The sequence below is a fragment of the Petaurus breviceps genome, unplaced genomic scaffold, assembly GCF_028583685.1.
Source record: "Petaurus breviceps papuanus isolate PSGF00001 unplaced genomic scaffold, PetGlider_PUasm1.0 523, whole genome shotgun sequence".
Classification (NCBI taxonomy): Eukaryota; Metazoa; Chordata; class Mammalia; order Diprotodontia; family Petauridae; genus Petaurus; species Petaurus breviceps.
Window position 1 is genome coordinate 4,081,665 of NW_027186356.1, and position 15,401 is coordinate 4,097,065.

General features: G+C 41.1%; 1 protein-coding gene across 1 annotated transcript in view; it reads right to left on the reverse strand.

Moving 5' to 3' along the window:
* The window catches only part of HSH2D (hematopoietic SH2 domain containing), a 30,312-nt gene extending 16,615 nt beyond the window's left edge, over positions 1 to 13,697 (reverse strand). Inside the window, exons 1-2 of the mRNA XM_069102124.1 lie at positions 13,428 to 13,697; positions 1,132 to 1,273 (exon numbers count right to left, since the gene is read on the reverse strand). Coding sequence (XP_068958225.1) covers positions 1,132 to 1,241 — 110 coding nt within the window. The 5' untranslated portion in view covers positions 1,242 to 1,273; positions 13,428 to 13,697. The remainder of the gene's footprint in view (positions 1 to 1,131; positions 1,274 to 13,427) is intronic.
* Positions 13,698 to 15,401: the final 1,704 nt, after the last annotated feature.

Sequence of the window (15,401 nt, forward strand, 5' to 3'; positions counted from 1 at the left end):
CCTGCTTCAGCAGCCTTCATGGCCATTGGAACAAATTGTTCTCATCTACCTATTCCACCAGGGGAAGTCTTCATGTGTTTGGGGTATACATCCCCCTACCTCACCAGGTTGAGACCCTTTGAGCATCCTCAACCTGGTTTAGCTGGTCTTTTGGCACGGTTTCCTGGGGTATGGCCACTGCACATTCTGCAACCTCTTGGAGCCATAGGTGATGGGTGGGTGGCAAGTGGACACCAAAGGCAAATGAGTGGTCCTAAAAAGGACTTGGCAAATCCTCACACCACAGGTGCTGGTCCTCCCTGAACACCCCATACACTCCCCTAGAGGATTTAACTCCCAGGTGACTCCCACTGGCTAAAGTTCAGTGATTCAGTTTATGGAGATTTAAATAGCTCAGTTTCACAATGGAGAGAACATTAGGCTTGGAGCCAAAAAGACCGAGTTTAAATCCTGCTTCAGTTGCTTACTAGCCCTGTGAACCTTCGGCAAGTCAATTAGCTTCTCTGTGCCTCAGTCTCCTCATCTGCAAAATGGGGATGATAGTGCTTACCTCACAGGGTTGTTGTGAGGATCAAATAATAATAACAATAATACTGTGACACTAAGAAAGCACATTTTAACTCATTTGAATCCCTATTTTATAGATGGGGAAACTGAGACACGGAGAAGTTAAGTGACTTTCTTCAGGCCACAAAATTAGTAAGTATCTGAGGCAGGATTTGAATTCAGGGCTTCCTGACTCCAAGTCCTACATTCATTTATATAAGTAAGCACTTTGTAAACCTTAAAGTGTTATAGAAATACTTAGTATTATCATTATTAATAATTCTTCCTCTGTTCCATGCATGGAAAGGGAGAAGTTCAAACCAGCAGAGACCTGGAACCGGGAGTAAAATAGCCAACAGGTGACCATCTGTTCCTCCTACCTTTCTTCACACATGTTGGTATCATTCATTGCTGGGGCTAGGAGATGTATTGCTTTGTCACTGCACAGACGGTATGAGGTCTTCTCTCTAACATCTTGGTTATGGCTACCCAGAATTCCCAGCTGCCTGCCTCTCTGACTCTGGGCAAGATGGAGAGGATCCTTTGCTTGCCCCACTCTGCTGACACAAGGGGAGGTAAACTCACTGTCTGGAAATGGATCCATGGTACCATGTGGGGATCTCATGTTGCCTCTGCCAGCTGGCCTCCGTCTCTCCACACCAGTCCGGATGAGAGGAAAGTGATGGCGCCTGCATTTTGTCTTCTGTGTTCTCTCTCTATGGGCCACCTATTATAAGGGGAGTGAAAGTTGAAGTCTGATCAGCTCAGCTCCATGCTCCTTTCCCGCCTCAGATCATGCTCCCTTTTGACAATGAGTCTTTTGGAGCCACTGGTGAATATACAAATACTGACTTTAGGTATCTGGGAATACAAAATTACAAACTGTTTTTTGTTCACGCATTCAATCAACAACATTTTGTGAAGGGCCTAGCATATTCGTGACACTGGGAGAAACAAAGCTAAATGAATCATGATCCCTGTAGTCATGGAGATCACATTTTGTTAAGTTATAGGGTGTTAAGGGTTCTTAAGTGGGTTTCCTGTTTGACAAAGAAGAAGAAACAAGTAAATACTGTAGAGTCATTTGGCCCAGAACTGAAGCTCCACAGATCAGCTTCTCCCAAAATATTGTTTGGTTTGGGTTCTCAATGAGGACAGTGCCTGACACAAAGTGGGCGCTTAGTAAATGCTTACTGATAGACTGACTTTGGGGACATCAGAAGCTAGCTTGTGTCGTCCAGGTCTCTGCAAAAAAGTAAAAGGGTCTTCAACTCCCATGAAAGCACTCAGGTTAACAAAACATTGAATAGAGGACAGACTTGATTTAATTCAACAGAAACACAAAACAGAAAGGACTTATGCCGTAAGTCCATACATCAAAACCACTTCTTTTCTTCTCTACTGGGTTTTGCCTTTCCCCAGGGAAGTATATAGTCCTCAAGACTTATAGGGAAAATACTAAATATTGCTAGATAGTCACATGTGACCTGTTCAGGCTTGGGCTTGCCAAAGATTCGTACCCTTTCTCTCAAATATGCAATCACTTAACAAGTGGAAGGTAAGATCCAGTTTCTCTTTTGTCTCTTTGTGGCTCTTTGGTTCTGGGTCCTTTTTGGTCCCAAACTCTTCTAATTGGTCCAAGAGCTTACCATTATCCATGAACTACTTCTCTTTAGGACATTGGATGCAGGAATTGGGCATTGCCCAGAGACTCTTCCCCTTCCCTCCAGGTGGCTTGGTCCAAGCACATAGTGTTGGACAATTCACTCTGGCCAACTCACATGCCTATGGCTTTGGGCCTAGCCCAAGAATTCTGTTTCACTGGTGCAATGAGCCACTGTCTTCACTGGGGACACATGGATCCCTTCTTTCTTAGAAACATGTGTTTCCCTGGAGGAGCCCAGGGAACCATGGCCAACTGTCCTTGTGAAGTCTCCTCTTTATCACCATCTCTCTGCTCTGGTTCTCTCCTTTTCTCTTGTTTCCTACCTTTCTCTTTTAAAATCACCACCATCACTACTACTGCCCCCACCATCATCCACTAAGATGGGTGTTTCCTTATATACAGAACAGAAAAAGAGGATTCTACGTGATACTGTTACACACAGATCATTTTTTAAAGCTTATGTTAAAAAAAAGATAAAGTTTACATTAAATTTTCCATGGTGGTTCCAACACTGCTATGCTTGACTGTGTCTTCTTCTAAACTTCTTTTTGCTCTTTTGTGCATTTTATTTTTAGTTTCTCTGTCTCTCTCTGTCTCTTCTCTCTCTCTCTCTCCGCCCCTCCCCCCCCGCCCATGATTCTCCCTCAACCAAAAAAGAAAAATGAAACGAAAGTCCTTGCTTATAACAAACCAATCCATTAAAGTACCTACTATGTGCCAGGCACTGAGAGAGAGCAAAGAGAGTGAAATGATCCCTATTCATAAGGAGCTTACATTCTAATGAAGGAAATGATAAGTTTATATAAAAATACAGAAAGCATAAAGTAAATACATACCAATGTGTGCAAAGTATTCAAGTGTAAACTGTAGTGGATAAAAGATGAAAGCCTTCAAATACCAAACATTCCCCACCCTAAAATGGGTGGGGAATAAATATCTTAATTCCCCAGCCATGCTCCCATTTCATTTCCTGCTCAACTCACTCTTTTTAAAAACTTTTTTTACCTAATATATTTTTATTTATTTCATTAAATATTTCCCAATTGCATGTAAAATTTTTTAACATTTCTTTTTTTAAACATTTTAATTTAAAGTTTTAAGTTCCAAATTCTATCCTTCCCTCCCTCCCCTTGAGACAGTAAGTAATCAGATAAAGGTTATATATGTGCAATTATGTAAAACTTTCCATATTGGTCATTTTGTGCAAGAAGACTCCAATAAAAGAAAAAAAAGAAAGAAAGAAAGCGGAAAATAGCAGGTTTCAGTTTGTATTCAATCAATAGCATTTTTTTCTCTGGAGGCACATAGTTTGCTTCATCATTAGTCCTTTGGGATTGTCTTGGATCATTGCATTGTTTAGCATTCATTTAAAAAAATTTTTGAGTTCCAAATTCTCCTTCTCCTTCCTACCCCTCCCCCCTCTTTGAGAAGGCAAGCAAGTTGTTTGCCTCAATTATACATGTGAAATCATGCAAAACATTTTCATATTAGCCATGTTGCAAAGGAAAAAAAAACATAGAAAAAAACCCCAAGAAAAATAAAGTTAAAAAGTATGCTTCAATCTGCATTTAGATTTTATCAGTTTTCTCTCTGGAAGTGGAGAGCATTTTTCATCATAGTGTCCTGTGAAAATATCTTGGATCATTGTCTTTATCAGAGTAGCTAAATCTTTCATAGATGATCATTATTACATATTGCTGCTACTGTGTACCATGATCTTCTGGTTCTGCTCACTTCATTCTGCATTAACTCACATACATCTTCCCAGTTTTTTCTGAAACCATCTCCCTCATCATTTTTTTTATAGCACAATAGTATTCCATCCCAGTTCCATCACTTGTTCACCAATTTCCCAAGTGATGGGCATTCCCTCAGTTTCCAATTCTTTGCCATCACAAAAGAATTACTATAAATATGTTTGTACAAATAGATCCTTTTCCCTTTTCTTTGATCTCTTTGAGATACAGACCTAGCAGTGGTGTTGCTGGGTTAAAGGGCAAGCACAGTTTTATAGTTCTTTGGGCATAGATCTAAATTGCTGTCCAGAATGGCTGGATCAGTTCACAACTCCACCAATGACACATTAGTGTCCCTGTTTTCCCATAACTCTGCCAACATTTGTCGTTTTCATTTTTCTGCCATATCAGTCAATTTGATAGGTGCGATATAGTACCTTAGAGTTGTTTTAGTTTACATTTCTCTTATTAGCAGTTATTTAGAACATTTTTCGTGTGACCATTGATTCAGCTTACTGTTTGCACTGCATGGATGATGGACAAAAGAATAATGGATCTCCCAATGATGAATTTCCTGAGGAAGGAAGACATGATGCAGTCCAAAAGCAGTGTAGTTGGTGGGAAATGGGGGCAATAGGAAACCACTAGACTTGGTTAAGTAGGGGAGTCACATGTTGATATCAACATTGAAGGAAAAGGATTTTGGCAGCTGTGTGTAGCATGAAGTACAATGGGGAATAGAGTAGAGTACAGTTAAATGATTACAATTAAGCAAAACCGATCCATACAATGGTCATGTCTAAAAATTAGCTTCTTTTTGTACTTCTAGTACATCACCCATCTCCCAAGTGGCAAGAAACTTGCTTCCTCATTAGTTTTCTGAAATTCTGTTCGATTATTGTATATATCAGACATCACAAACCAAGTTCTCCATATAAGCAGAACAAGCAAGGTACCATAGGAGAGAGACAGGAAGTGATATGTGCCAAGTAAGCCACTGCTTCCATCTCCCCTTACACATTCATGGAGATGGCTGAGGACCTTGAATCCAAAAGTCCCAGGAATAGCTGAACCTTCCAAAGTATTTGCTCTGCTTCCAACATGCTCTCTCCCCCCCCTGCCCTGCCCCAGCCAACAGTAAGAAAAACAAAACCCTGCACAGAATGCACTATCTTCAATACAATCTACACCAACCACTGCCCAACTGCTACTGATGGTCAGGAAAAGCTCAAGAGCCTAGCACCCCCAAGATCAGCAGTCCTATTTCCAGATTTCCCCTTTGGAGAAGGGGAAAACCAGTCCTATCATTATTGCTGAACAACTGTAACCCACATGGTAGGAAGCAACAAGTCTGTGGGAGAGATAGGAAACAGTATATGCCAATCAGGTCAAATCATCACCTCCCTTCACACCCTGATGGAAACAGCCCAGAACCCTGAGTCTAGCCCCTTGTGGCCATTATCATCTAGGGAAACAGCTGTTAGAGCCTTCTTACCCCCACAGCTACTGAAGACCTAGAAAGAAAGTTCTCAAACATGATTTTTGACACTGTCAAATAGTTGAATATCAGAAATGATTATGGTTTTATTTGTAGAAGTAACATTAAAGAGAACTCATTCCCATCCACTTTGCTGCTGATGTGCCCTAAAGACTAGGGGGTCTTTCCATCTGATTTGCAGCTGAAACCTATATGTATTGCCCACGAGCTCCTTGAGAGCAGGAACAGTCTTGCTTTTCTATTTGTATCCCCAATGATTTGCATATAGTAAAGAGCTTAAGAAATGCTCATTCATTCATTCAGGTCTTTCACATTTTCCTTTACATTATTATAATCATTATTAATTGTTCTCCTGGTTCTGCTCACTTCACTTAGCATCAGTTCATAGATGTCCCAGATATCTATCTTTGAATCTATATTCTTTTTGTCATTTCTTATGGCACAATAATATTCCATTATATTCATATACCACAATTTGTTCAGTCATTCCATAATTGATGGACACCTCCTCAATTATAAGTCTTTGACATAACAAAAAGTTGATATTAATATTTTTGTACATATGGACATTTCTATGATTTCCCTGGGTATAGGCCTAGTATTGGTATCACTGGATCAAACGGCATGCACAGTCTGGTGACTTTGGGGATAAAATTCCAAACTGCTTTCCAGAATGGGGGGATCAATTCATAATTCCACCATCACTGCATCAGTTGTGCCCCTTTCTCCAAAGGCCCTTTGAAAATTATTTTCTGTTTTTGTCCTCTTTGCTAGGTGCGAAGTTGAACCTCAGAATTGTTTTGGTTTGTATTTTCAGATCTCCCTTTTAAAAGTCAAATCTAAGGGTATAGCTCATGTATATGACTAGTCATGATTCAATAAATTATCCTCAAATGTGGTGTTAATAGATTTGTTTATACCCTATATCAAAGGAGACAGCATCAATATCAGGATGAAGGCTTTCCCTTTTAACCCTGTAAAACAGATTAACATGGAAATAATCTTGGTTTCTTGCTGGGTTTACACTCTACACAATTTAGAAGATAAAAAGTCCATAAAAGGAATACACATGAGATCAGAGGAAGAGGGAGATCCCTTCTAGATGGGGTAATCAAGGAAAGCTTCATGGAAGATATAGAATTTGAGCTAGTCCTTGAGGACACAAAGAATGTTCACAGGTACAGATGGGGAAGAAGGGCATTCTGGGCCGAGGGATGTTGGAACTGAGGCACTGAGGCAGGCAGTACAGCAGTCTTGTCTTTCCAACTAAACAGAGAACTCTTTAAGGTCAACAGGGTCTTTTTATACTCCATCCATTCCTCCCATCCCTCCTCAACTAGACAAACAATAGGTATTTCACTAGCAAGGACCCTGACTTGGCTTGAAGTGATAAAGGGGATAGAAAAAAAAAACCCCGATGCCTCTTGTACTTCGGGAGGAGGTGGTTGAGGTTCTAGACCAGACCAAAATCTAGGTTGACAAGAATGATCTACATAGAATAAAGATTTATTTCATCAAAATTCCAGATATGAAAACTCTGGGATTCTCTATTTCTTATGTACAGTATGTACTTAATGAATATTTATTGAATTGAGTTGCATTGAAATGTGAAGAGGTGAGATCCACAAGTTGTTTTTCAGTGTCCTTCTGCAGGACACCTTCCTGGGCTGGAGTGGAGAGAGGACACTGACCTGGGCAGCAATGCTTCTGTTCAGAATAGGGTATCATCTAAGGGAGCTTCATAGAAGCATAGAACATCACAACTGAAAGGAAAGGGGACTCAGAGATCATTCAGCCCAATTTGTAGAGGAAGAGGAATTTCATCTATAATTGTTGTTAAGGGGTCATCTGGTTGGTTGCTGTCCTTCATTCTTGAAAAGGACCAAAAATGACATCACCACACTAAAGTCAAGTTTCAGTGTGTCCAACTGTGGCTGATCAGACCAATATGAGCTCGGAATGCTCTACCACAGGTCGCTCACAAATAGTTCGTGTGAACATTTGGGGTAGAATCTCCAGATCTGTGCATCCTGCATTTCCTTTGAGTTGTTTCAATTCTGCTTTGCTCATAGAGTACAGCACCTTCTCTGATGTGGGCACACCATGCTGGGCAGTGCCATATCACACAATCAATCCCAAAATTCTTGAGAGAGACCTTGAGAGTGTCCTTGTAGTGCTTCTTCTGACCACCATGTGAATGCTTGCCCTGTGTGAGTTCTCCATAAAATAGTCTTTTTGACAAGTCTAAGTTTTGCATATGACCATCCCATCAGAGCTGTACTCTCTGAAGTAATTTGAATGATTGGCAGTTTAATTTGAGTAAGGACCTCAGTGTCTGGTACCTTATCCTGCCAGATGATCATCAGAATCTTCCTAAGACAATTCAAGTGGAAGCTATTCAGTTTCTTGGCATGGCGCTGGTAGGCTGTCCAGGTTTTACCTCATACAACAATGAGGTCAGCACCATGACCCTGTAGACCTTCAGTTTGGCAGTCAGTCTAATACCTCTTCTCTCCCATACTCTCCTTCAGAGGCTCCCAAACACTGAGCTAGTTCTGGCAATTCATGCTTCAGCCTCATTATCAACGTGTACATCCCTGGGAAGGGGATGTACCAAGGTATGTGAACTTATCCACAGCATTCAAAACTTTTTCATTTGCTGTAACCGATGGTTCCACATGGATGGTATGGTGGTGGCTGATGGAGCACCTGTGTTTTCTTGGTGTTAATTGTTAGGCCAAAATTAGCACAAGCAGCAGAGAACTGGTCCATACTTTGTTGCATCTCAGTTTCAGAAGCTGCACTGAGTGCACAATCATCTGCAAACAGAAAGTCATGCACCAACACTCCCTCCACTTTGGTCTTGGCTTGTAGCCTTTTCAAATTGAAGAATTTACCCTCATTGTTGTAGCTGACCTTGATGCCGTGTTCATCCTCATTGAAAGTGTTTGACAACATGGCTGAAAACATCATGCTAAAAAGCATGGGAGAAAGCACACAGCCTTGTGTCACTCCATTGGTGATTGGGAAGGCACAAGAGCATTGTCCCTTACCTAGAACCTGGGCAAGCATGCTGTCATGTAACTGATGTACAATGCTGATACACTTCTCCAGGCAGCCAAATTTTGATGTAATTTTCCATAAGCCCTCATGACTAACAGTATCAAAGACCTTGGTCAGATCTACAAAGGGGTCATCTAACTTCTACTTGAAGACCTCCAAGGGATCAGAGAACTCACTCTAGCTGAGGTGAAGTAGAAGACCAGATCATGGGACTGAGGGAGATCGAAGAACTAAAGTTTGGGGAATTTGAGGAGGTATCAACCTGGATGTTGAATTCCCAATAAAAGGGCATCAATCGAGGAGGCAAGAAAGAGACCGTGTTAGGTGCTGAATTCCTTGAGAAAAGGAGAATGCTTTGGAGTTAGTAGACAGCAACGACCATGATATGGACTGGGTGAGAGGAAAAGATGCTGAGTGATGGTAGTAAAGGTAGAGTATAGAAGTGGCAGCAGGGAGAAAAGAATATTCCAACACCTCTTCTGGGATGAGTGTTAAGGGAGGTGTGTAGAGGTGTGAGTGAAGGCATAGCTAGAAGTAGAGAAGATGGCTAAGGGTGCAATGTCATCCAGGGAAAACTAGGTTTCTGTGGGTGTGAGGTGATATTAGAAGCATGAAAAAAGAGGAAAATGAATAGAAGTTTGTTAGTTATAGAACAGGGATTCCAAAGGGCACAATGGAAGCAACAGCCAGAGTTGGAATAGGACGTGGAAGGGATGGGGTTGAGGAGAAAGGAGATGAGACAATGGGCAATGGTGGTTGGGGAGGATGTTTTTTTTTTCTCTTAAGGAGCTGGAACAGAAGAAGAGAAAACAAGTGAAGGAGGATTGGAGGAAGAAGAAGAAGGAAAGCAATGTAGAAGGATTGGCAAGGTGTGAAGGGGAGAAGAGGGAACTAGTGATAAATGGTTTAAATATTTTCAAAGATATTATTATACTATATAATGTTATAATAATTATAGTAGGAGGTGAAAGTATCTTCTGGGTCAGGGCAAGGTGGTACTGGGGACTTCAGATTAGGAATAGCCACAATCTCACATGTGAGATATAGAAAAATTAAGGAAGAAGAAGAGAGTTATTGTATAGCAGTGAGGGACTCATTTTGCTTAGAGAATGAGTTTGTAATGAATTCAAATGGCATGGTTTTATAATTTTCTCCATTCTTGGCACTCAGCTGTATAGGAGTAGTAACAGAGAAGGTAGATGGTGAAAGTGATCCAGAGAAGAAGACTGGCAAGGGGTAAATGAAGGAAGTACAAGGTCAAAGGGGACAGGAGTTAGAAGACAACAAATTAGTTATCCTTAAGGACAAGATTGCAAGGAGAAAGAGAGAGTCTAAAGTAGAGATGATGGATTGGGAGACCAAGGAGGATGGAGGAAATGGAAGTTGTGGTGAAGAGAAAGATTTAGAAGGAGTGAAGCAAAGGGAGAAATGGAAGATTTGAAAATGATCAGAGGGGTGGCTAGGTGGCACAGTGAACAGAGCACCGGCCCTGGAGTCAGGAGGATCTGAGTTCAAATTTGGCCTCAGAAACATAACACTTTCTAGCCATGTGACCTTGGGCAAGTCACTTTACCCCTTTCAAAAAGCAAAGAAAGAAAGAAAGAGAGGAAGAAAGAAAGGAAGGAAGGAAGGAAGGAAGGAAGGAAGGAAGGAAGGAAGGAAGGAAGGAAGGAAGGAAGGAAGGAAGGAAGGAAGAAAAAGAAAGAAATAAGGAAAGAAAGAAAGATGATCAGAGGGGAATTTCAAAAGTTCAGTTTTAGAAGGTACAGTTATGGGTGACAGCGAGTATTAAGTTACAATCATCCCAGGGTAATTGAAGAATAGCTTTCTCTGTCTCTCTTCTCTGCCCCCCATACCTCCATGCTTGGATCTTCCTTTTGAGATTATCTCCAATCAAGTCTGTATACATCTGTGTAATTACATAATTGTTTTTGTGTTGGGAGCTCCATTAGATGGTGAACTCCCTGAGGGCAGGGCCTGGTTTTTTGCCTTTTAAAAAAATGTGCATATATATATATATATATATATATATGTGTGTGTGTGTGTGTGTGTGTGTGTGTGTGTGTGTATGTATGTATCTCTAGTTCTTAGCACAGTACCTGGCCCAGAGGAGGGAGGCACTTCATGATGCTGCCTAACTCAACTTGACTTGAAGGAAGATTTAAGTTACAGAAGTTGAGGAAGTTAATGAACTGGGAGCTCACAGTTTTCAAAGGGACATCACTGTGCATATTCAGGACTTTCAATAATAATAACTCACATTTACCTAGCAGTTTAAAGTTTATAAAGAGGTTTCTTCCCTTTAACTTTATGAGGTAGGTCATGCAAGTATTCTTCCCTTTTTATAGTTGAGAAAACTAAGACTCTGAGGGGTAAAGTCACATCCTGAGGCAGGATTCAAACCAAGGCTCCACCTGCTATATCACACTTAGTATGTTAAGGCTAGTATGAAGGCAAGGATTCAGCTAAAGGGGGAAACTATAAGTCAACTACTGCACTCTTCAAGAAAAAAGGACCCGAAGACCAGTAGATTACAACAAAAAAGATCTGTTCTGGGTGATAAAGATGCCAATCCTCATTTCTGAGTGGACCTCAAAGGAAGAGTGTTTCTTGAGTGGTGTGGCAGAGGGAGGACCTGGGAGGGGGCAGAAGGAAGACCTGGGAGGGGGCAGAGGAAGGACCTGGGAGGGGGCAAAGGGAGGACCTGGGAGGGGGCAGGATGCTGACACTTCCTCTAACCCAGTGTGTTAGGAGGTGTGAGAGAAGTTATCTGGGTTAGAGATAGTGGCCAGGCATGCAGTGTTTCCCATAAGCACAAGACAATGGAAAAGAATAAAGGGTAAAGAAGGAGGTCTAGAAAGCCCAGTGGAAGGAGAGAGTAAGGTAAAAAGGACTGGGGAGGGTGAGTATGAGATTATAGGGAGAGGGAGCAGGGAAGGTTCCCTCCCTGTCTCCCACAGTTGACTCTGAATGACAAAATTTAGGAATCAGAAGGTGCAAATGAGGTAAACATAGTGGATCCTGGGGAATAACTAACTGATCAGTGCCCTTCGCTTTCCAGGGTCCTGGGATGATGGAGGGAGAGCAGGACTTGTGGGAGTGATTGCTCTCCAAAGACCAGGAAGCCAGAGGGTGAATGCCCTCTTGTTGTCTGATCCCATCACCCTTAGCCTATGCATGGGAAGTCAGGCTGTTAGGTGGTGCAGTAAAAAGAGCACGGGACTTGGAGTCAGAAGTCCTGAGTTCAAATACGACCTCAGGGACTATGAGATCCTGGATAAGACAGTTAACTTCTCTGTCCCTCAATTTCTTCACCTGTAAAAATGGCAATAATAATCTGACTCATAGGGTTGTTGTGAGGATCAAATGAGAAAATATTTATGAAACTCTTTGCAAACCTTAAAGTGCTATATAAATGCTATTATTGTTGTTTATAGGACCATAGATTTAGAGGTAGAAGGGAACTTAAAAGTCACCTAGTTAAAGTTCATCCCCCTTCCCCCACCCCATCTCCACAATTTTACACCCATGGAGGTGAGAAGACTTTCCAAGAGTCCCACGGGCAACAATTATCAGAGTTAGGATTTGAACCCAGGTCTTTTGACTCAATCTAGTCTAGTAGCAGTAATGGCACTGCACTGCTCATTTCTCTCCCCCTCCCATAGTACTTCACATTTCTCATTATTAAATTTCCTCTGAGTTAAGTTTAACATAACTTTCTTGCCTGTTGAGATCTCTTGGAATATTGATTCTGTTATCTAACATGATAGCTATCCCTCCAAGCTTTGCAGATTTGATAAGAATGACTCTATATCTCCATCCAAGTCATTGATAAAAATGTTGAGTAGAAGAAGGCTAAGGATAGATATAATAATGATACCTAAAGGAAAGGAAACAAGCATGTATTAAAAGCCTACTATATGCCAGGTACTGTGCTAAGCACTTTACAAATAGTATCTTATATGATCCTAGATAGCATTAAAATAGCACTTTAAGACTTGCCAGATACTTTACATATATTATCTCACTTGTTCCTCACAGCACCTCCGGTAGGTGCTGTTATCCTCATTTTGCAGATAAGGAAACTAAGACTAAGGGAGACAGAATGATGTGGCCAGGGTTGAATAGCTCGTAAGTGCCAGAGGCAGGATTTGAACTCATGTTCTGGAGTCCAAGTCAATATTTTACGTACTATGCCACCATGAACCAAGGAACATGCCACGAGAGACTCCTATTTAGACTAATCATAGTGTCATAGATTTAGAACAGGAAGGGACCTAAGAGGTTATCTAGTCAATACCCCTATCAATCCACTGGCCATCATTCTTTGGATTTGATCATTTAATCAGTTCTGAATTCACTTAGATTTACTATGGGGGGGTGGCTAGGTGGTGCAGTGAGTAGAGCACTGGCCCTGAAGTCAGGAGCACCTGAGTTCAAATCTGACTTCAGACACTTAACACTTACTAGCCACGTGAGTCACAACCCCAATTGCCCTCCAAAAAAAAAAATTACTATGGGATAGCTTAAATCTTTCTGTCTTCCAGTTTAATACAATCCAAGAAGCATTTATTAAATGCCTACCACATGTAGGAAACTGTACTACTTGGATAAAGACAAAACAAAAAACTATCATTGTTCTCTCATATTCTAATAGGGTGTGGAGAGATAGGAAAATACTCTTGTCTACAAGGGTATCATGAGAACTTGGTGATATTCCTTCCTGAAATCCAGGAATATCATTTCTATAGTGTTCTTCTTGTCTTGTGATCCTGTCAAAAGAAAATTTAGTTCGATGTGACTCGCTCCTTGAACCCACATGGTTTTTTTGTGATCCTCATTTTCCTTTCTAAATGTTTGCAAACCATCCTTTAATTATACATCCTAGAATTTTGTTAAGAATGGAAGTCAAGCTTACCTTTCTATTGTCTGAATAAATACACCTTCTTCTTTTAGTATTTTCACTTCTTCAAATGGGTGATCAACTTCCTAGATGCCACCTCTGATTGTCCAGGTGTTTGCCAACAGGCTGACATTGAAGACTTAGGGGTGGTATGAGCCTTCCCAAGCCCAAGTCGATGTTAGCTCAAGAAGGCCTAGAAGACACACATGAAGTTTAATCTCTGGCCACCTAAATATTTTATTTCAGTTTTTGTCCAGCTAGTTGAGTTTCAGTTCAGTGTTTACACGTCATAGATGGGCAGGACCTGGAACAGGTGTGTTGCCTTCCCTGAATCACAAGGTGATTGTCTGGAGAGCAGGTTTTCTGAGGTTCTGGAAGTGAACAGGAAATTAGACAAACAAACCAGTTATAATTCAGGGCAAGTGGAACAGCAAACATGAAAGTTACATATGGCTGTAGATGCAGGATCACAAGACAAAAAAGGAACTTTAGAGCATACAATGTGTGAGCTGAAGGGAGCCTTAGAATACAGAATTACAGAGCTGGAAAGGACTTCAGATCACAGGATGTCAGAACTGGGAGGAAACTTAAAACACACAACGGCAAAACTGGAAGAGATGTTAGAGTCCAGTCTCTTATTTTACAGATGGGGAAACTGAGGTCAATGATATAATGACAGCTCCAGAATGGGAGCCCTTTGAAGACAGGGACTGCTTCTTTTTCTTTTTGCTTTTTGCAGGGCAATTGGGGTTAAGTGACTTGCCCAAAGTCACATGTTAAGTGTCTGAGGTCAGATTTGAACTCAAGTCCTCCTGACTCCAGGGCTGGTGCTCTATTTACTGCACCACCTAGCCGCCCCAATTGTTTCATTTTTGTCTTTCTACCCCACAGGGTCCAGCATTATAACAGGCACCAAATAAATGTTTGTTGATTGATCAAAAAAAAATCAGAGGATTTTAGAGATGGAAGAAACTATAAAGATCATGTGGTTCTGCCAAAATTCATCCAGGAAGTAAATGGGAGGGCTGGACCTTACTAGTCTAGTGATTTTTATAACATAGCCTCTGTTGCAATGCAGACATGGTTACTCTGATTACATGAAATAAGCTAGCTCTGAAAATTCTAACTGCATACTAAGTCTGCCTGACAGTCAGACCCCCCTTTTAAGGAAACATTATATAGATGGATATTCAAAATAAATATTAAGTAAATAAATAAAATAAACAAAAATAAATAATAAAACAGCTTACATTTAGATGCTTTAGGATGGATAATGTGATTCTTCACTTTACGGGTGACTCCTGGGTTTTGGAAGGGGCTTCATCAGAGGGCTCCCCAAAGTGCTTTTAAATTATGAATCAATTGCAAAAATTTTCTCTGTACAGAGCCTTTTCAAAAGTTCATCTGTTGCATACAAGGAGATACAGCCCTATTTGTGTGTTCTTTGCAGGACCAAGATGGTTTCCCTCCCCACCTCCCAATTCTTTGGTTTTGCCATCAAAAGGTAATTTCCATTAAACTGCCCTTATCTCTCTTCCCCTACTATTCCCCAAACAAGCCTGCTATGAAACCCACAGAAAACCCTGAACCTTCCAGACTCCCCTCTCACCCTCCCCAACTGACCCAACACCATCCAACTGCAATGCCCATATCTGCAGTGTATGTAGAAACCCTTGGGAAATTGGCTGTGGTGTGGCAGGAAGGACACTCAATTAAGAATTAGGGTACCTGGGGTAGGCTACTGGTAGCTCCGTCTGTGTGATCTTGGGTAGGTCATTTAACTTCTCTGAGTCTCAGTTTCCTCATCTGTAAATGGAGAGGGCCAGGATAGATGATTTCTAAGGTACCTTCTATATTCTCTCTGGATCTTAATTATTGTAGCCACTAGAACCTCTAGAGCCTATTGTTGTGTAAATAATAATAACTTCCCTTTCTCAACCAATTTAAGGTTTTCAGACTACTTTCCCCACAATAATCCCATGGCATATG